At 39.5% G+C, this 20,737-nt stretch overlaps 1 protein-coding gene across 4 annotated transcripts; it reads right to left on the bottom strand.

Moving 5' to 3' along the window:
* On the bottom strand, positions 1-20,583 carry tmem63ba (transmembrane protein 63Ba). Of its 4 annotated transcripts, none has more exons than XM_053332758.1 (24): positions 20,296-20,583; positions 14,150-14,374; positions 13,800-13,879; positions 12,000-12,038; positions 10,730-10,820; positions 10,576-10,613; positions 10,270-10,412; positions 9,448-9,499; positions 9,249-9,357; positions 9,076-9,146; positions 8,423-8,503; positions 8,154-8,277; positions 7,159-7,292; positions 6,905-7,042; positions 6,457-6,610; positions 6,062-6,168; positions 5,868-5,954; positions 5,684-5,749; positions 5,404-5,566; positions 4,912-5,017; positions 4,564-4,731; positions 4,310-4,425; positions 4,143-4,211; positions 1-3,169 (listed from the first exon to the last, which is right to left on the bottom strand). In XM_053332758.1, exons 2-24 carry the CDS (start codon positions 14,348-14,350, stop codon positions 2,990-2,992), a joined length of 2,517 nt encoding a protein of 838 aa, XP_053188733.1. In that variant the 5' UTR covers positions 14,351-14,374; positions 20,296-20,583; the 3' UTR covers positions 1-2,989. The 4 variants fall into 4 exon arrangements, with proteins under 4 accessions (XP_053188733.1, XP_053188731.1, XP_053188732.1 ...); XM_053332756.1 differs by having other exon boundaries at positions 12,000-12,041; XM_053332757.1 differs by lacking the exon at positions 20,296-20,583 and adding an exon at positions 14,454-14,522 and having other exon boundaries at positions 12,000-12,041.
* Positions 20,584-20,737: the final 154 nt, after the last annotated feature.

Consider the following 20,737-nt stretch of genomic DNA (forward strand, 5'->3'; position numbering starts at 1 on the left):
AAATACAGATTTATTGTTCAAAGAGCTGGGGAAAGGTACAGATATATGTCGCATACCCGTTGTACAGATGGCCCTTTGGAAAGAATGATAAAATGAGACCGTCAAATGCTGAGATGTGCTATTGTTACTCTTCCTATGTTGCAAAAATGTAAAACTAAAAAAGGCAAAGCACACAAAAAAACACATTCTATGGACACAGTTTTGACATAGAGACATTTCACTACCCACTCTGAATACATTGTAGAAATAAGCTGAGAATTTCTATTAGAGGGTGCTTGGTTGTTTCCCAAAAAAAAACTATCAATTTATTTCCAGTGGGTCCCACTGTTTATAAAGATCTTATGAAGATAATCTAAAAGAAAATGATTCAACATGAGGATGACTTAATGCACTGATTCTAGATTAACAACTAACTAAAGACTACTAATCAATGCAGTTATCAAAGTGACAAATGTAAATCTGTATTCAAATGAAATGCCTCGACATGGGACAGGACACCAGTTAGTTTCATATAAAACTGTCAGTTTCTAGTTAGCTAATGAACCATCCTTACAAAGCTGTTTGAATACAGCTATCACACTTTTACTTCAGCCACATATATCTTACCAAAAGTCAAGGAGTTAACCTACATTCAGCATTTTAAAAACTGTTGTTAGACATGTTGAGACTTTTAAGCATCTCCCTCAGACCTGGACAGTATGTTATTCTGACAGGACACATTCAGAGATTTGAAGACATCTCAGAGGTATAAAAATGAAGAGGTATAAAAAATAAAATCACCTTATCATGACTAGAAGAGCACCAGACTCAATGGTGTCAAACAACTCTTAGTTAGTACCATAATAATATACCCATATGTGGTGCTGATATACCCATGGACAAATTATGAAAACGGTTCGGGCTCACCATTGTCGTCATCACACCCACAGGGAGCGCACTCTTCTCTGTCAGTCATATAAGTGAAAGTAAGATATTAGTGCACATTTCCCACAATGGTTCTCTGAGCAGCTAGATAATACATTTTCCATATTACGGTCCAATAATGATAATTGGTCCATAATGTCAGACTGTAGTGTTACTTTGTCTGCAGCACTTTACCTTGCTTTAATAACAATCTTATTCATGTTCAGCGGGGTAACATTAGTGTCATCTTGACTAAGGAAGAATTAAATTACAGAAACAAAAAGCTTGGTAAATCTTAAGTAAGATAATAACTGTGCAGGCACTGAGTTTCACATTTTGTTACAGTACTTGGTGTACGCATTAGTTAAGTATATATTTATGTCTTCCTGAAACTTCAAAAAAAAGCTACCTCATCTGACTGAGGCAAATCAGGACTATTTTAGACATTTAATCTGGGTGTTTAATGATCAAGTATGGAGTAAATGTTGCACAGCGTGTCCACTGTGTACAGTAAATGAATGACAACATCACTATTTCTCTGGCAGAAGTCTTACAAAGCTGGTAACTGGAACTGCAAGTGGAATGTGCGATTTTGGGGGATATTTGATTCCTTCATAACAGCTCAAGAAGCGACGTAATGAACATATCTTCAATTGTGCTTCCAAGCTATCGTTTGAAAATGTGTGAAATGATTAATGGATCTAAATCTCATCCACTGGTGTAACTGCTTGATTCTCTTGTGCAGCCTGCTAAAGATTTGATATGTTATCACCAAAATTGCGCAGTTTGAGTTAATCTACAACTCGGTACTGAGTGCTGGCAAATGGGAGACTGTAACAATGACGACTTGAAGTTACAATATTCTACCTACATGATGAAGTGTCTACATATACACTGAAGAGGACCAGACAGTAGCCACCTACAACTGAATGCTAATTTCAAAATCTGTACATAACGACGTACTGTAAACATATGGACAAAAAGAAACAAATGAAAACAACAGATAAAAGAGAACCAGTCACAATGAGTATCATATGAAACCGACCCAGAAAAACCAAGAGGGCCTTTCTGTCCATCCTCCGAGCAACACAAAAGGAACCAGCAGGCTCTCGGGCCTCCAGTCCTCCTGTGGTCACCGTGCAAGGAATTCCCCCCAAACAGGGGCAGCATCAGTAGCAGCAGTCCAACAGCAGTTCCAACAAAGGCTCAGAGGCTTAACGCCTTTATCAATGAAGTGTGCCAAGATATGAATCATCTCCTTCCACAGTTTAGGGGTGTGTCAAGCTTAATAGCATTAAAAATCCCATGCCTACAAATAAATACCATGTCAAAAAAGGCTATTTCACAAATCATGAGTTTTGCAGTTGTACAGTGTCAAAGCGTTCAGGAGTGTTAGTAGCTATATATTTTTTGTCTTTTTCTTTTAAAGGCTTTTACAAGATTGGAAGAACCATTTTGGGACCAACACAACTGCACAGACAAGTTATCTGCTGGTGTGGAAAGCTCTCGTCTCTCATAAGCTGCTTAGTCAGTGAAAGTATCTAGTGCAGACAATTAGGGATACTGGCAAAGGATTATGGGAAAATCCCTCCGTTCTTTGAACTTGAAGGCATGCCATACTACAGTACCTTAGTGGAACTCGAGCTTATAGGACAGGTCCTCTCTTTCAAGTGCAATAGTGTTAAAGAAATACAGACAGAATATCACTCCCCTTACAAGACAAGGCAAAAAAATTCTTCATTTGTGCATTAGTGTTTTTCTTTCATTGGGTCCATGTGTAGTGTTTAGGGTGAGCCTCTGCGTTACCAGGAGATGTTGCTGCCCTTGCATTGTCGGAGTAGGTTTCCTCTGCAGGTTCACAGGATATGTAGCTTTGATGAGACCCACTGAAGGAAATGCAAGAGTCCTTGAGCTAGAATCCATTTCATCCTTAGTAGAAAGTGTGCTTTTGTTAGTGTAGAGTCCCTCGATGGAGGTTGAGATACTTTGGAGAACTGTTGGTCCAGTTCCTAGTTTAATTCACATATTCAGTGCACTCCTCAAGTTAAACTTAAGTTAACTTATTTTATTTCCATTTTAGGCAGAGTCAGTGTCGCACTTCATTATCAATAAGACTGTCCTCACCAGACTGGAAGTCCTCATTCAGGCCATTTTCCACATTGATTATTTCCTCGTCCTGCGAGGACCCCTGGCCGTCATCCTCACCGCTGCCTGAGCCTGCCTCCTCTGAATTTGGGTCTTGAAGTACCTGAGCAATGTACATCTGCTACAGGGGAGAAAATGCAATGAGAGATGAGAGAGAAAGTTAAAGTCTATAATTTGACCTCGTCAGAAATTACCAGGAATGTACTGAGGCATGGTTTCTAAATTCACTGCAGAGCTCAGACAACCTCTGTATCATTGTGCTAACTAATACATGCGTTCAGAGCATTTTCTCCTTACAGCAGAGGGTTGTTGCTATCTGTCCTAACATGCCCTGCAAGATTTTAGGCTATATAGAGCAAGCTATGATTCTGAATGGCACTGCTATTTCTTGCTTTTTTCCCTACAACACTTTGTTATATGTGAAGTGGAGTATGATGAAGAAGACACTGATAAGCTACTACTGATGAGATCTAAGTGAATTTTGGAAATCTAAATCTTGAAAATCATTTTGATCTATGTCAAGAGACATCAATAGTCGTAAGAGCAGATAGACGCCTCCCAAACTCCAACAGTTTGCCTCACAGCTAGTTTAGCAGAATAAAAACTAATATGTACAGATGAGCTATTAATGAACAACAAATTTAAAGTGAGATTTATAAAAAACAAGAAACTAAGAGCATAATTCATTAAACTCATTAAAAGATAAAACACAAAGTAATCATTTCATTAATTTTGCTAAACATTAGGACATCTTAACAATCATGTCAGAGCTTGTTTGAAATATTTAATGACGCTCATCAAGATTCTCAAGAAAGAGTCCCTTATCCTAGACAGGGTGTAGATTTTCACAAAATGTTATGTAATTAAAAAAGAAGCAGCTTTTTCAATGCAATTGCATTCCGGTCAAATAAACTGATTTGACTAATTTCTTTGTCTTATGTTCAAGCTGGCTCTCATGGCAGGCTCTTCATTTTCTAATTTTGTTCTTAATGGAATCAGTTTGTGTTTCTGTATACCCCTATGGCTGAAGCAACAGCTGATTGAGTGATGCTGAGACACATATTGTTATAAAATACACATGAGTGAATACTTACTGCTGCTTTGCTGGAAGCAGTAGTGCACACTGGACGCCCATTCTCCATCCCGTCTACCTGAGTGTCAATCTGGGTCAGAAAACACAGATTTGACATGAGCAGCTAAATATAACACTGGTCTGAAATTCTGACATGGAATTAAAAAAACATTAATAACAGCTTGTTACCTTGTAGTTGTGAGCACTGAGATATTTAAAATGTCCAAAGCAGACGTGAGAGAGGCAGACAATGATTGTGATGATCAAAACTATGAACGTGAACATGGATGTTGCAGCTGAAAACCCTGAGAGAAAGAAAGTGGAAGGACACTTATCAGATGCTTGTACTTTAACATGCCACATAGACTATGAATGTTTTATGACTATAACATTTAGGCATGTATTAGGACATAAGTGGCCTGTAGATGGAGCCCTCCTCTTACCAGAGCGCATTGTGGAGAAGAAAAGAAGCCAAAAGAGACAAAGAATAGGAGCAGCCACCACTTGGTTAACAGCTCCTGAATGGATCTTTTTGTCCAGTTTGGATGGCAGGTAAGCATAGTACATGTTGTACCGGTCTGCTAAGTGTTTCAGCAGCATGTACATTAGCCCTGCACAGAGAGGGGGGAAATGACAGTCAGTGGAAATAATCCAATTAGGCCTGTTGATAGGCTTCAGTACAAAAAACCAAAACACCCAGCACAGCCTTCTGTATGTTTCTCCTTGCGCAATTTAATCAGCACTCTATCTTACTGTGAAACAGCACAATGGTAATAAATGGCAGAACTCACCAAAAGGGACGATGATTGGGCAGGTGATGCTGTAGGTCATAACCACAGTGAACACACACATCATCCAGGCATAAGCTGCTCCAAACTGGAACTCATACGCTTGATGCTGTGGAGACACAATGACAGGATATTAAAGAAAATCAGGATCCAAACTTCTAATTTCAGTGTGACTCCACGAGACCAAGAACACGATACAGTGTCTAGTAATCCCTTACAGCTAAATAATACTTTGGAAAAAAAAAGAAATGAATAACTATTATAGCAGGGATACTCATTTATTATGGCTTGTATGACCTTGATGTTTCACTTAAAACCTGGTCTGCTCATGTGCATGTGGCTTACTGTATCTACTGTGCTGAGGACATAAATGAATCCCCCTTCAGTTTTAGAGCACGTTGATGTAAGAGCTAAATGATACTAACTATGTTAGTCTTGAACTAATATAATTAATATAAAAAAGATTTCAGCCTGATATGCTGGGCACACACTGACCCTCTTGACATTCCTCCGCTCGGCTGCAGAGCGTGCCAGGCAAAGGCGAATCATGTACATAAGTAGACCTGGGATCCTCAGCAGGTCCATGGCATTACCGATGAACGCAGAGGCAATGACATAGTTCACAAAAAAGGCTCCGTTATCAGGGAGGAACACGCACCTAAAGAGCAAAGTAAAAAATTTAATTTATTGCATTGATGCAGAGGTCAACCTAATTCCAGTAATGTAGATATGAGACCTGGTTGAGGTATGACTTGAAGATGACACGTTTACTTACTCAAATCTCACTTTAGCATCTGCCAAAAATCTTCTGTCAAAAAGCCAACGGAAGAAAACATCCAAACTGCAAAGATTCAAAGAAAGAAAGAAAACAGCTGAAATATTTAGGCTGACAAAAATGAAATACCATACATCATTACATTTCATTGTCTTTCAGGACTGAAATCAAAAACATGCTATACCTGCTGAGTCCTAGGGAGGGCAGCAACAGGACCATAAATATTAAGAAAGTGTAGCATTTATGCATTGTAGTTCTGTTCTCTCCTGACCTGTAGGACAAAAATAAATATTTACACGTAAAAAAACCCCAAATAAAACATGGTCACAAAACCTCAGAACAGTCTGAACTTTTGACAGCAGAAAGTGTAAACCATACCGGGTCCAGTGGGCTTCGAAGAAGGCAGAGTAGTAGACAATGGTAGGAAGTAAGGCGGAGAAGGACCATAGGAGAAGGGTAGGGAAGAACTGGGTGATAATTGGATTCTGAGGGATAGAGCACAGAGACATGGACATGCTGTGTCAAGAAAGTGAAAGGTAAATTCCTCTGCCTCTGCAAGCATGCAGACTTGTGATGGCTTGGGTTTAAATGCTGTTAAGGTTTATTCTCTCTCTTCCTTCTGCCTCTCTTGCAGTGTTTCCACTGAAATGATAAAGACACTTTAACTGACCACACTCTTGACAAAAAAAAGGGGATGGATATGCTTATGGACTATTAGAAGTAAATGATATGAGAATGATGGCAGCTTTAAGACTTTAAACACATGCACCCACATTTAAGTACTCCACTGGTTTGGTAACATTGAACTTGTCCATGGTGGAGATAATGATGGCTGGGGTGGTGAGGAAGAAGAGGAGGAGGAAGAGGACACTGTTGATGATCAAGCAGCGGATCCACCAGGAGAATCCTCCCAATGACAGATGCTCCCTGTGGGATAAAGGTTGTGTAGCAGTTAGACTGACACTGGGCGATGACCCGCAGTTATGGACACAGCTGGCCAGTAAACTGATACTGAAGCTCAAAGACTGGTTTGTCATCTGGAGTGAGAAAACCCGCTTCAGACCAGAGAATAAAGTCTAATTATTCCTCATCCAATTTTGGAGATTTTTTAAATTGATTAGAAGTAAACATGTGTCTCTTGATGTGGAATGATGGAACATAAAACACAATATTTTCAGATATATATGTATACCACAGTTAGTGGACGCAATGTGTTCTTACCAGTAGACATTTTGTGGATCAGGGGCATAGGTGACGGCCCAGTTCTGTGTGTGAAGCTTGGCGCTGAAATTAGAGCACTGGGGCTCCCGGCGACAATGACAGCCTTGACACTTGCAAGCATTGAAGTCCTTCAAGATTCTGAGAAGATACATCAATCCAAACATAGAAAATGCATATAATTTCAGAATCTGTCTATTCAAAAACATTCTCACAGATACAATTTCACATATTTTACCACGTGTAAATGTACTTACATTGCAGTTATAGACTCATTTTGAAAGGTGACAAAGGCCATTCCTAAAGGCTTCCTGTTAACCTTCTCTCTCTCCTTTCTGTAGTCATCTTTTAGTTGTGCCTCCAGCTTAGTGTAGTAAGTCACTGCCTCTTCCTGTGAGGGACATGAAATGACATACATTATATTCACTGATACTTACCTTTCAGTTATATAATTTCATACACAATGTTAACTGCATGATTAGCTCTCAATATAATCATGTAAATATCAAATTCAAACTAATTCTAACCTAAGTGAGACCCTAAATGAGATGCTGGTCCAATGATCACACTCTCACTATCAATCTTCCTTTAAGACAACACCATCATTTACAGTAGTTATTATATTTAAATTAATCTGTTTCTTCATCCATTTATTGCACACTAGTGTAATGCCGGATCAAAAGAGTGTCTGTTCAGTATAGGCTGATTGGTTGGCCTCTGGCAGTTGATGTGAATGAATATATACACCAACAACATAAAACAAATATTCTATTGTATGCACATGTTGTAAATAATAAGAACTCAATTGGTAAACACATGTTCTTTTCTCATTTCAAGTAGTCTAAACTAAGGGCTGTATTTAAAAACTGGTTTTTGAACTGCCAGAGGACACACACACACACACACACACACACACACACACACACACACACACACACACACACACACACACACACACACACACACACACACACACACACACAGTAACTGTGTTGGACTATGAGCGTGGTAACGTACGCTAAGCCATGTACCTAAATGCCTCTTGTGTAGTCACTTGCTGCTGCGCTTTCTCAGCAGGAATCTACTAATCTATTGACTGTAAAATCTGATAGATGCCTTCTTTATCTTTAACCTCAAATACACTGAGTGTCAGCTTGCCAGTTTCTGATAAATCCACATGGAGAACAGCTGCAGGTAAACAGTTTTTAAGAGTGGGTTGCCTTAAGATAAAGTTAGAAGATGTCATTCTGACCTGCTCACAGCCTTTAATGATGCAACAGCAGAGATGTCCACAGGGCTTTGGGTTTATCATGGTGGTAATATGCTCTTTGGCTTGCAGGTCAAGGAAGAATTTCTTGTTGCGCTCCGCCTTCTTCCTGCAAACAAAACATCAACTGTGTCACAATGAGGAAGGACCATTTCACTGACACGAGATCAGGTCCTGGAGCCAATAACACACTTCTCAAACACAACCCAAAATGCTATAAAAAGGCAAAAACAAATAATGTTTAACATTGTTACCTTTCAGAGTTAAGATACATGAGTCTGGCCACGTTGTAACAGATACGAGCTTCCAGTACAGTGCAGTTTTCATACGCCTGCCTATGGAAGAAAGGTGAAAGGAGAGAATTAAAAACTGGATCAAGTTTTAAAAAAGCACAAATGTAGATTTACAGTAGATGACATCATCTCTACCACATTATAATAACAGGCAAGCTACACATAAGGTGATAATGCAACAGAAAAATGCTTTTATAATTTATTTTAAACAAGAAGTTTGGGGCTTTTTAGCGTAGAAGATTTTTTTTGTGAATGAGCAAAGACAAGATTTAGCTTAATACTATTTGACTGAGTAGAAGTTGAGACAAACACCCCCTCCTCATTATTAGACCATCATGACACATGACTTGCATAATCATGCTCATCTGGCTTCTATTATGGACAATTACACGTATAGGCCTGCCATTGTCTGATCCCAACCATAAGGGCTAGGACAAGACAGCTGATTTTAACAGGAAAAGGCATGGCTCTCATACAACTTAATACAGTTACTACACTGATGCCATGTTGACAGAGCAGTGTACCATTTTTATAAGCAGACAGAAATAAGCATTTTGAGATATTAAGTGTGGCGCCAGGAAAGACCAGTGAGAAAGATCCTGAAGAGTGCTTACTCAAAGTGTTGCTTTATGTCTGTCTCCTCTGCATATTTGGAGATTCCGTTGACAAATAAAGTGCGTTTCACCTGGATCACAATGAAGACAGGCAAGTTATTACAAATAACATTCATAGCTATGTGATTACAATGAGTGAATAAAACATCCATGTGCTGAAATATGCAACTCACCAGGTCATCTTCTTTGTAGTGCATCTTGGAGGTGTGTCTTCTCATGCTGTACACTGTCAGTAACAGGTAGAGGAACGCAAAGGTAGTGTGCAGCCACAGTAGTGCATTACTGGAGAGCAGAAATGGTCAAATTATTAAGTGAGTCAAATGAGACTGCACAATATATGCTAAATAAAGTGGTTGCATAAGAATGACTCACGCAGCATCCAGATTTGCTATAGTGGTTCGCCCAAAACTATAGGCATTGTTTTCTGTGGAGAAAAAAAAAAGACACAAGACAATCACTTCTTCAGAAGCCTGCCGTTGCATTGCCCTGCATATAATAAGGCAAGGAGTGTGGGCCGCTGTTTAAACTGGTTGAGCAGTAACAGGACATTTGGTACAAATAAACAAAATGAGAAGCATGCGTTCATATGGCACAGGACACCTATGACATAGAATAAAGAGCTTAAGAGAATAGACAAGCTTTGTTTAGACTAAAATACATAGCATAAAATTACTGATTCCATCTACACTAATACTTATACAAAACCTCAGGAAATATTTGTCCAATTATGTGCAACCTTAAAAAAGTTTTGGGTATCTGCTTTTTGCTCAGTGCTTTGTCCACACTTTTATTTTCACTAAAATGCTACTAAATAAGTAATTTAGAAGAAACTCATAAGAATCTTTGGCTATACTTAGTTATACTCAGTTACAGCTTACTCTGGCTAATGTGGTTGTTTTGTAAGTGGTAGTTATAAAATTCTTAAATTTGCTTGATATGTTCTTAGTGTTGTACATTAAACATATGTTTCTGTAGGTTATACAGTTGTGTATTTGTCTTATTTTGCCTTGAATTTTAGACCTACATGCTCCGGTTGCAAATGTTGCAAAGTATATTTTGTATATTTTTGATCTGGAAATCCACTTTTAGTCTGAAGTATGAAGAAACACAAAAGAGAAAAAGACAGAAGAAGAAAGATTCAAAAGGAAAAAAAACATTCCCACGATCCTGTGGTAGTAATTCCAATCAACTCACCTAGTAGGTTTCCCGAGAAGTTGACTGGTAAGATGATGCCAACGGAGAGCACACCCACCACTACCAACAGCCCAATTATGTGGCGCTGAAAGGACAAGTAATGCACTGCATCCTCACCACACTTCTCCCTTATCTCTTCATCCCTACAGAGTAAACACACCCACAAAGTCAACCACTTAGAAACAATTCAACACAGAGATAACAAATTCATTTTTATTTGATCTTTAAAAACAAAATGGTATCCAGTTGAATTCGCATTTGTCTCGTTTTTCTTATTTCCAATATGCTGTGAGTAGGTTGACTCACTTGATGCGGAAGATGGCAGTCAACCAGGAGCAGAAGCCCTTAGATAGAAGAGAGCAGAAAACAGAAGTCGGAACACTTTCCCACATGAAACATACTGTTTGTCTGAGAGGAAAGGACGACATATTTCACCCTCTAAGAACAACAGCATACTTACTGTGTCTCTTTGTTCAATGTCTACTGAGCTGGAAACTGAGGTGAGGCGTTCGTAGCGTTCAGGTGTTTCTGACGTCATGGCAGAAGCCACACTGTGCAGAAAACATAACACAGAACATTTGAATGGTGTTACACAGCTACCCTATACCATATACCATAAGTGGATGTTAGTTCTTTGTGTCTCACCACACCGGGATTACCATCAGTGTTGACAACATAAAACACACATACATACATACACACAAACAAGCCCTGAAATGGACTGAAGAGATTCACCCCTGTTTATCCGGTGTGGGCTGCACACAGGATTTAGGTTGGTAAACCAATCAACCACAGGAACAATCTCTGCAACCACATTCCATGCAGCGTTAGGAGTAAAGGGCTTACTTCACACAAGTCAAGGACATCACCACAGAGGTTGTGGTAAAAAGTTAGGGGGCAAAGCTCTACAGAAGAACAACATTGACAGAGGAAACAACAGAAACCCAGTGATCAACAAGAGGCACATGTATGGAGTCTGTCCAGCAGAGCCACAGGTTCTCCTGGTTATAACACAGCATCAAGACCTTATATTAGTATATATTTTGATTGTACTGGCCAGGGAGGCCTTGTAAGGTCATTTTATAACGAATTTAAAAATATCAAACAGAACACAGGCTCTGCTGGAGTTCCAACAGTGTCTCAGTGTTCAATACAACATGAAAGCATGACGTCACCCAGGAATCTAAGAGATCTCTAAGGGAATGAGGAGAGAGCCTGCGGCTGTAATCCACCATCAGTCCTCCTCTCCCACATTCCTGTGAGAAGTGAGAATGGCTCATCTCAGCTCTAGTAGGCAAGGTACTGTGTATATACACCATGTTAGGGCCTGTCTATGAACAACCACAGATCAGGGAAGCATTACCTCTCCCTGTAAGCATCCTCTGTGTGCAGCTCATGCGGTGCGCTCACATAGAAGAAGTCCAAGCTTCATAAAGAGGTCAATACACAGATTAGCACAGATCTGATTAGGATGGTGAGACAGGACAGGGACACCCAACAGCAGAAGTACAAGAGTGACAAGGAGAGGGAGAATAATTAGGTGCCTGGCACTGGGAAACGCCTGGAGGAGAAGAGGGAAAAAAGAACTAAACCATTAAAAGTGAGAAACAGACTGAAACCCACGGCGGCCTGGGCAGAATGGACAAGAGTTATGAGTTAGGTTAACTACAGAGAAGGGAAGGGAGAGAAGAAAAAAGGCGGTGAGTCTGCAATATGGAGAGATGACATACTATTCCCGATCATCCAGGCGACTGTACCGTTGGTCCATTCTTCTGGTGAAAAGAGCAAAAATACGTCACTCAGCTTAGTTAAGAGGAAATGGTCCTGCCTGCCAGTAACGGTGCTGGTTACGAAAAAAAAATCAATAATACACCACAGGCACACCAATGAAGGTTTCTGTTTATTTAGATACATATTATGGTCTTGCGTAGAGACTTGTGACTTAAGTAGCAGGAACGGCAGAAATATCAAACCGCATCCCTTTTTTAGACAAGTCACTGAGTTTCCCGGTAAGGAAACATCCAGTTTTCAGAAATAAGGAGTACTTTAAAGACAGATGCTGATCTCAAGCCAGTGCTTTCAAACACTGTCAAGACATGACTTTTTCTGTCTGTTACAAAAGTAACTCATGCTGCCAACCCCCTCTCATCCTCTCACTACGCTGCAACCCCACTCTCTGCTCACATGCAGCTGCAAAAATAGTGAGACTGCAACATCAACCAAACACAGCAGGGGGATGTAGGTGATGAGGCACTGTGTCATGTAGCTTCCAGGGTTCATGGTCAAAGAATCTCACGTCTGATCTCCCTCTCCCACTGAAACCCCAGCTTAATCAGTCCTCTTGTTACACCTTATGACGTGGCAGTTAAAAAAAAAGAAAAGGATAGTGGAATCAGTTCTTGTTGAAAGGCGTCTCTCTGGCTGCTTTTATTCGATCAGAATGTGGACATTAGTCTCAAATGATCTCAATATATCTGATAGCATATCATCATACAAGCTTGGAGGCAGATAGTGGCTTACATAGATTGTCCAAAATGGAAATTTAAGTAGAAAAAATTTAACTCATTGTTTCCTCTTCCTCCATTTAGAGTCTATTTAACAGCTTTCTGGCTTTTCAATCTCAAAGTGAACAACCCATTTAACAAGCAATGAAGTGTCACAATGTCAAAGTGCATTTTTGCTATTAAAAGCTGCTGACACTGACTTCCTGTCTGGAGTGCCATCCTTGTGATCTTTGCTTTTGTCGGAAAAACTTAGCTCAACCCTTATAAGACTGAACGGGGGTGCACTGAATTTTGCAACAAGAGCCTACATGATTAGGCAGCAAGTCTTAAATACTGGAAAATGTTGTATCTTTGATAGATAAAAATAGGTCACCCGCTAGGTGTGATATAGGCCACACAGCAAGAACATTCTGAGAAACTTAAAATCTAAATCCCGAAAAGGGTGTAATAGGCACCCTTTGGAGTAATTTTGTCACCATCATACATGTTCTGACTATGGGCAAATCACATAAAAACAAACAATGGCTCTGTTACACTGGTTCTATAGACAGTGTCTGTCTAAACCATGGCAAACACTGTGTGTAACAAGCCTGACATCACATGAGGATCACTTATCAAGATGATAAACAGTGTTGTTTGTCAAACTTCACATGTAAATTCTTTAACGCTTGAGGACAGACTGCAAACTACTGAATAAGGGAGAGTATCATTCAAGTTAACAATTTAAATGTGACATTTCTTTGAAATTGTATATTAATCATTTTTAATTTAAATGTTACATTTCTTTGAAATTGTATACTAATAATTTTTATCTGGTAATGTTATATTTAAATAGACATGTTTCAGTGTTCCAAAATATTCACTTCAGACAACAGAAAATATTAACTTCACAGCATACTGTGAATTCAATAGTTGAATACAGTGATGTTATTGCAACAGATTTCAACCATAAATAATATCAGTACATGCATCAGTGCGTTGGTACTGGACCTTCCAGTCTGTGCAACCCAACTAGACTCTAATTACCTGTCAGCGTCAGTCACCAGAGCGAGGCGCCCATAGTCCCATGCTACTTTCCTCAAGAAGGAGAACACGACCAGCAGGACCTGCAGTACAAAATAAACAGTGGCTGTCAAAACTTCTCGTCCTTTTATTTACCAGTACACAGTAACACAGAGCTGTACTCAACAACAGTTGTATTCCTGAACGTGTTTACATTTTAAAGTCACATTACTGGAAACATTTTACCTCAATTATAATTCTAGGAATTGTGAAGAAAACACAAAACATGAAAACTTTGCATCATGGTTAGCATATATTGTAAAATGGAGCAAAAATGTACTTATCAGTTGCAAATATTTGACAGAATGACTCACCAAAAAGCACATAAAGTCAAGGGCAAGGACAGTAGGCACCCCACCGAAGGGCAAACCCTGTAGCACTGTACTGCGAATTCGGGCAGAGTAGCAGTAATCCCTGGAATTGGTGGAATTGGGTGACTCTGTCGGACAGCTCTCTGAGTCGGGGCATGCTTGCGCCCCCCAAAAGGCCATTATTAATATCAAAACTCTGTGCATCACTCACTGCAGCATGCTGACAAGCTGTAAGGAAAAAACAAAATGGTTATAACATTATGTGTACTGGAACAGTGACATAATATGGACGGACTCTGAACAGTACCTTCCTTCAGTGCAGACAGAAATGGAGCAAAGAAATAACCAAATAGGAAATAACTGGAAAGCAGCACACATCAAAGCAGTAAAGGCAATAATGACATTCAAATCTGTCCCTTTATACTCAGGCTGACATTTCTGTCTTGTCATTGGTCACATGTTGAACTACTGCTTTTGGCCACATGCGTGACAACTGAAATATGCTTGTTTAAAGCATTATGTACACACTTTCTGTTCCTTGTTTGTGTTGAACTATCATGACATGTGCCAATAAAACATAGTTCCGCTTCTCCCTGAATTCAAGAGAAATAACACTCTGAACACCTACGTGTACCTAGTACCAACAACCAATTCCCTACATACATCCAGTAGAGAGCAACAAACACATCCCATGTCTCCGTAGAGACATGTCTCTAGACATGTCTCCTCCTTTAAGCCTTGATTCTGGCCACCAACACCTAAGATGAATATCTGAGTATTTCGGCTTTTAAAGTATCATCAGAAGTCACTGATTTACTTTATCTTTTTGCCATTTTCTCAAGTAGCACAAATGTAGCTTGCCTGAGGTTGTCTGCTGGACACTTTATATGTTTGAGTTGCTGTTTTCGCCAGCTTCCGATAACTGACTGTTTACAGCGGTCTAAAAACTGCTAAAGTTAGCACAGAGCTGCTGAAGAGCTGTTTTTTCACTGGACTGAGCACTATTACAAAGTCATTTGAATCTTTAGGCAGGTTTATGAGTGAGACTGACAAGTCAGTCTCCACAGAGGCAGCCTGTTGGGATAAGCCTCACATTGGCTATCTTTACATTTACATAGCTGCTTTGCACTCTTCCTTCCAGTCTCTGATGCCACAACACCAGGCAACAGACCTGCCTAATGATGGAAAACACTGACAAAAACATAAATAGTGTATGAGGCAGGTAATAAGTCATAGGCAAAATGCATCTTAATGCCTTCCCTGACCCACCCCGTGACTGAAGCAAGAGCCTCAGTGAGCTTAGCACAGTTTACGCCTGACGTTGTGGATTCAGATTGGCTGTAGAGTAATCCCAGAATATCAGTTAGTCCCGATAGTCCTCACGCTAGCACCGACACACAGTGCACATGAAGAATGATATCCTAGATCTCAGGCTTCTTGTGGAGTCCTCCCATCTCTACATCCATTGACTCAGACAGTTATACTCTTGTCACGAAATTAACATATATGACCAACAATGTAGCAAATGTGAGTGGCAGGACAAAAGTATTCCTTACTTAAAAACTTGCCATCTTATCAATACATGTAGTCATCTGATGACACATCAACATCAGCTTTGAAAAATACCCAACATCTTCTACAGTAGTATCTGGTGTTGCAAAATATCTCACCAGAAGTGACACGTAACATATTGGTTTAAAGATTGCTATTTAAAGATTTACAACTTATGTATGATATGGAGCCAATCTAAAACTAGGACGATATCCTATATAGAAAGTGAAAGAACATGTCTATAGGAGGTCACACGCAGAGAGTTAATATTTCACACAGACTAAACAAAGGACTTAGGGAAGGCTAGAAGACATGTAGGTGTTCTGGTGAGTGCTGGCGAGTGTGTTTGCACAGTTGCACAGCTATACTTGCGCCCTTCGACCCACTATTACCAGCATTCACGATGCTGCTCATCTGCCCTAACACTAACTCATTTATCCGCTCCCTGGAATGCTGTGACATCACTGGAGAGGGACACAGCCAGAGCCGAACAATAAGCCGATAGAGACCACAGGGTTCAAATGGACCGGGCTCAACCCAAGGAGGACACAACATAACCCCCTGTGCCTTCAACAACACTGCTGCACATCCTGGACCCAATGCCTCAATTCACACTGTTTGACATTCAACACCAGCATCTTGAAAAGGACTTAAGTACACATCAGAACTAACTGATCAATAACTAAACTATCGATCTCACTCGTGATACAGTCAGCCCACTGCTTGGCTGCGATGTCAGTGTCATGGGAATAGTAAAACAGGTTAAGTATTGTTGCATCTTCTTAAGAGATGCAGTCAGTCTTTAAAATGTATTATAAGTATGTATCCATAAATGAGTGCCAGAAGAATTAAAGAAAAATACTGATATTCAAGCAAAATGTTTGAGCCGAACCTGATGCCCAGGCGCTCAACAAATATGTTTATTTTTGAAAAAAATAGATAAAAGATCTTTTTAAAATTTGATTACAGCTTCTACATTTCAATTTCATTCACAGAGTTACAAACATCACTTCACTATAAATTTACAGGGTATGACACTACAACATGAAGACCCCACCTCTTTCTAACAATTGACTGAGTAGAGCTCAGTCAATCACTATCTGACACAAAAAGTAACATAATAAATTTAAGATGGTATGTATTACAGAATCACATTAGATTGTCAGGTTGTGACAATTTGCCCGTCACTTGTGTCTCAATCTTTTCCTGTAACTTGTTTTCCTTCAGTTGTATTCTATTAAAAAGCACACAGTGTGTTGTCTGTTTGAAGTGCCATTAAAAAGTCCTATTTATACATTTAGACCACAGCTCCTGACAGCAATCAAGTACAATTTAGGCAGAACATTTCAGTTAAATTTGTGAATTAAATATATATTAACCTAAGCACTTGGGACAAACCGTGTCTCTCACATTTCTGAATTCACATCCACCCTAAACTCTTCCTGTAAATCATGGTTGTTTAAAATTCAGTCTTATCATAATTGTAGCTGGTTAAACAATGTTAAAAGCCTAAATATGAAATATAGGTCACATAACACATTGCTTATTCATCAAGTATTTTTTCAGCTATGATGATTTTGCAAATCCTAATTGTGATTTATTTTAATTGTACAAGCAGCAAACACTGCAGACACAACTAATTTCAATTTTATCATAATTTAATTGGCTGAGACTATTGTTTCCAATAGTGCTGTGTTACTACAGCATGACTCAGCGGCACAGAAATACTGTGCCACTTCTCCACCTGATACTAGTTGCTATGGTACCATCAGTCTGGCAAACAGTCTCAAAATACAAATAAACATAAAAGGGGATGTAAGCAGCCCACATTTGTCCATTTGAAACCCAATCTCAAGTGGATCTATGGTTTGTGCTGCAGCTTATACAATGTTGTTTGTCAAATTAACAGGGATACTACACATGTTTTAAGTTAGACAAACAATATCAGAGAAAAAAGGCTGCCAGGACAAATAAAATGAAAAGTCATACAACGCAGGGCCTATTAAATTCCACATGAGCAGCTGCAGCATTCATGACATGCTAATAATACAAAGCCAAACCTTTTTAGAGTGCCTCCATCTTAATGCACTCTGAGTTTGGCACTAAACACTGCTTTCCATTTACGAGTACACACACAGCATCTATTTCTACATTGCTGTCAATTAGTGTGTGACTCAGTATTCGTCATTTATTTATTATTTGATTTGGCTTCATTTGAACCTAAAAACACTAAGTTATGAATTAGGTTACAAGCAACACCCATATGAGATACCCCACTTTGCCTTTTCTAGCAAAATAAACACAAATTTAACTAAAGAAGGTCAAACACTAGTTGTCAATCATGAGTTTATCTAGTTTGTTTTCCAGTTTTTACACTTGCCTGTAATTCTGAAAACGACTGGATTCTTTCAATGTGATATATTGGCTATGATTATCTGGCCAGATAACTCAGGCCAACCACTCCCATAAAGTAGAGAGCTATTGTGTACGTACTGCAGGAAACATATGCAATGATGCAAGTTCCACCTCACACCACATTTCTGAGATTTTTACTGGGACTTCCATTGATAAAACACAGACTGACAGCTCAATGAAAGAAGACAGGAGGTGCCAACTACACATGGCCTACATTGACCATTCTTTTACATTTCCACACATTTAGCCAAATGTTATTAAAGTGTTTGCATTTCAAATTATAAATACTTTATGTAAAGCACAGATCTGAAGCCACTGAGCCCTGTTCATCTTGTGGAGTAAGAAACTAGCTTCATACACATGCATTCTGCTACACAACATCAAACATGACATGAATTCTCCAACAATGCAGCTGTCTGAAAATTGTAGACTTGCAAATATTAGCCTCGTTGGTATTAGCCTGTAAATCATTGACAACGAAAATAGTCCTGCTCAGTGTGTGAGCTTTGATTATCACAGATTATGATTATGTCAGAGTTCTCTGGTGTACAGTTTCATAATCATGTCACAGTATGTATGTAAAATTAGGACAACACATCTCTAGGAAAATAAGGACATTATTTAAAAAATCATGTCAAGAGTGACACATGTAGGCGATATGATTAAAATATTAACTATAATAACTATTCAGCAGCAACAATGGCTGCTTCCAACTGAGCAACTGATTATACACAGCTTTACATCGAAGATCAGCTTTGCCTCACTGTTATATAAATCCAACTAATTGTGTTATCTGTCTAAAAGTAATCTTGCTACTGCTACCTTCAAAAGACTCAACTGTGTGTGATCCACCCCGTTTTTAAAGCAAATGGAGGCCTAATGTGATTTAAATATAGACTCAAAGAGTGAGAGATGCAATAAAAACTGAATCAAATCAAAAAAGGTCATTACTGGCAGGGCCGGCTTTTGGCATGTAGTAACAGATCAAAACATTAAATTATATCAGAAAAGCACAAAATTAGTCAAGCAAGTGAGGCATTTTATCTTGCATGAAATCTGTACGAGTAGTGATGTCAATATTAAATCAATGTCACATTATTTCTCATGAACAAAAGATTAACGTGGCTTGCAGCCAGCTGATGTTTATGTCCCAATAGGCCCAACAAGGAAACCCCATTAACTGTCCCCGCCAAGTTTTCTCCAGCCATCAGTAAAAGATGAAGCCCATGTCAGTGAACCAAACATTTGAATCCATTACTGACAAGACTCCTCTGCTGGGAGCTGAGATATTTTAGGAATTACTGACCTTCTGGTGGGTGGCACACAATAGAGCAAATTATAGGTTTTCTTTGCATCAGGCTCACAAACTATAGCTTCATTGCTCTTTATGTCCAAACCCAAGTAATGTTTCCTTTTGAAGTCAAATATTATGTGTTGTTAACAGAGCTGACATGATAGACTGTAACTTCAGCCTACAGAAATCTTAAATTGTGTTATTTTAAACGTTGGTATTCTCTTTAAGATAACTATGTCGTTATGTGTGTATATGAATTTGTATATCTGTGCATATCACCCATGTATTTCTCTCACTGATAGCAGATAGAAATAAATCTCTATTCCAATCCTCGACAGCTGAGAGCCAGGCATGATGGAAGTCCTGTTTTCGAGTTTACTTGAAAAATAGTTTGACATCTCGTTATTGATCTAATGTCACCATGAATCGTAGAATACGGTAAGTAAGTAAAGAAACATTCCCGTGTCTGATGAGTGGACCAGCAGGGAAACTTAATCCATGGCTTGTGGCTGGAGTGAGGCAAATACTAAAATAATCATGAATGTCACGGTTACCTATTTAAAACAAAACTGGAATCCTCACTATTAACTACTACCTTACTTTTGTATGACAACGCTGATTCATTATGAAAAACTTAGCTCACATTGCCGTCGACCTCGTAAACTTTATCTTACTCAGTTGGTATCGTTAAGTTAGCCTTAACGCTAATGGTACCGGGGACGTGTTTACTTTGCTTATTGTTCTGTCAGAAACCACCAAGTTTACCAAAAAAGTACGGTTAGTTAGCGGTGAGCTGCCATAACTATTGAGAACAACCAAACACACGACTGCCGTTTGATAGGAGTAAGTAAAAGTGTTAACAAAACAACTTCAAAAGACACAAGCTTACCTTGCTATGGTACGCAGCAGGGGGAATAAACGGTCTCAATTAGCCAAAGTGAGCTAGCAGTCAACCCGTACCAGAGCGTTAGCTATTAGCTCCTCGATGTAGCGAATAACAGGTGGAGGCTCGCTCTCTCGCTCTCCCCCTCTCCCCCTCTCTCTGTGTCTCTTTAACAACTGTCGGCTGATGTCCTCATCAAACTGGTTGAACTTCGCTGGTCACAAAACTTAAAGCTAACCAGGTGCAGCTAGTTACTCACACGGTGTAGTGGTGTAGTGGTGCAGCTGCTGTAGTGTCTGACAGCCGGTTGACCGACTCTCGCTAACCCAACCAGTCTGACGGGAGGCGACGACGTGTTGACGCACTCGGGTTTACAGCGTGACGTAGATAGAAGCGAAGTGGATAGAGCGGCATCGCGTCATCATTAAACGCGCCGTTGTGTCGCTTC

This window comes from Scomber japonicus, chromosome 14 (genome assembly GCF_027409825.1).
Source record: "Scomber japonicus isolate fScoJap1 chromosome 14, fScoJap1.pri, whole genome shotgun sequence".
In the NCBI taxonomy this organism is placed as follows: Eukaryota; Metazoa; Chordata; class Actinopteri; order Scombriformes; family Scombridae; genus Scomber; species Scomber japonicus.

Coding starts and splice junctions, on each gene's coding strand:
- tmem63ba (XM_053332756.1), bottom strand. CDS start 14,350: ATGCACAGAGTTTTGATATTAATAATGGCCTTTTGGGGGGCGCAAGCA. Junction 10,821..11,999: donor CGCCTGGATGATCGGGAATA/GTATGTCATCTC, acceptor TTTTCTGCACAG/TGTGGCTTCTGCCATGACGT. Junction 5,567..5,683: donor GATGCTAAAGTGAGATTTGA/GTAAGTAAACGT, acceptor TTTGCTCTTTAG/GTGCGTGTTCCTCCCTGATA.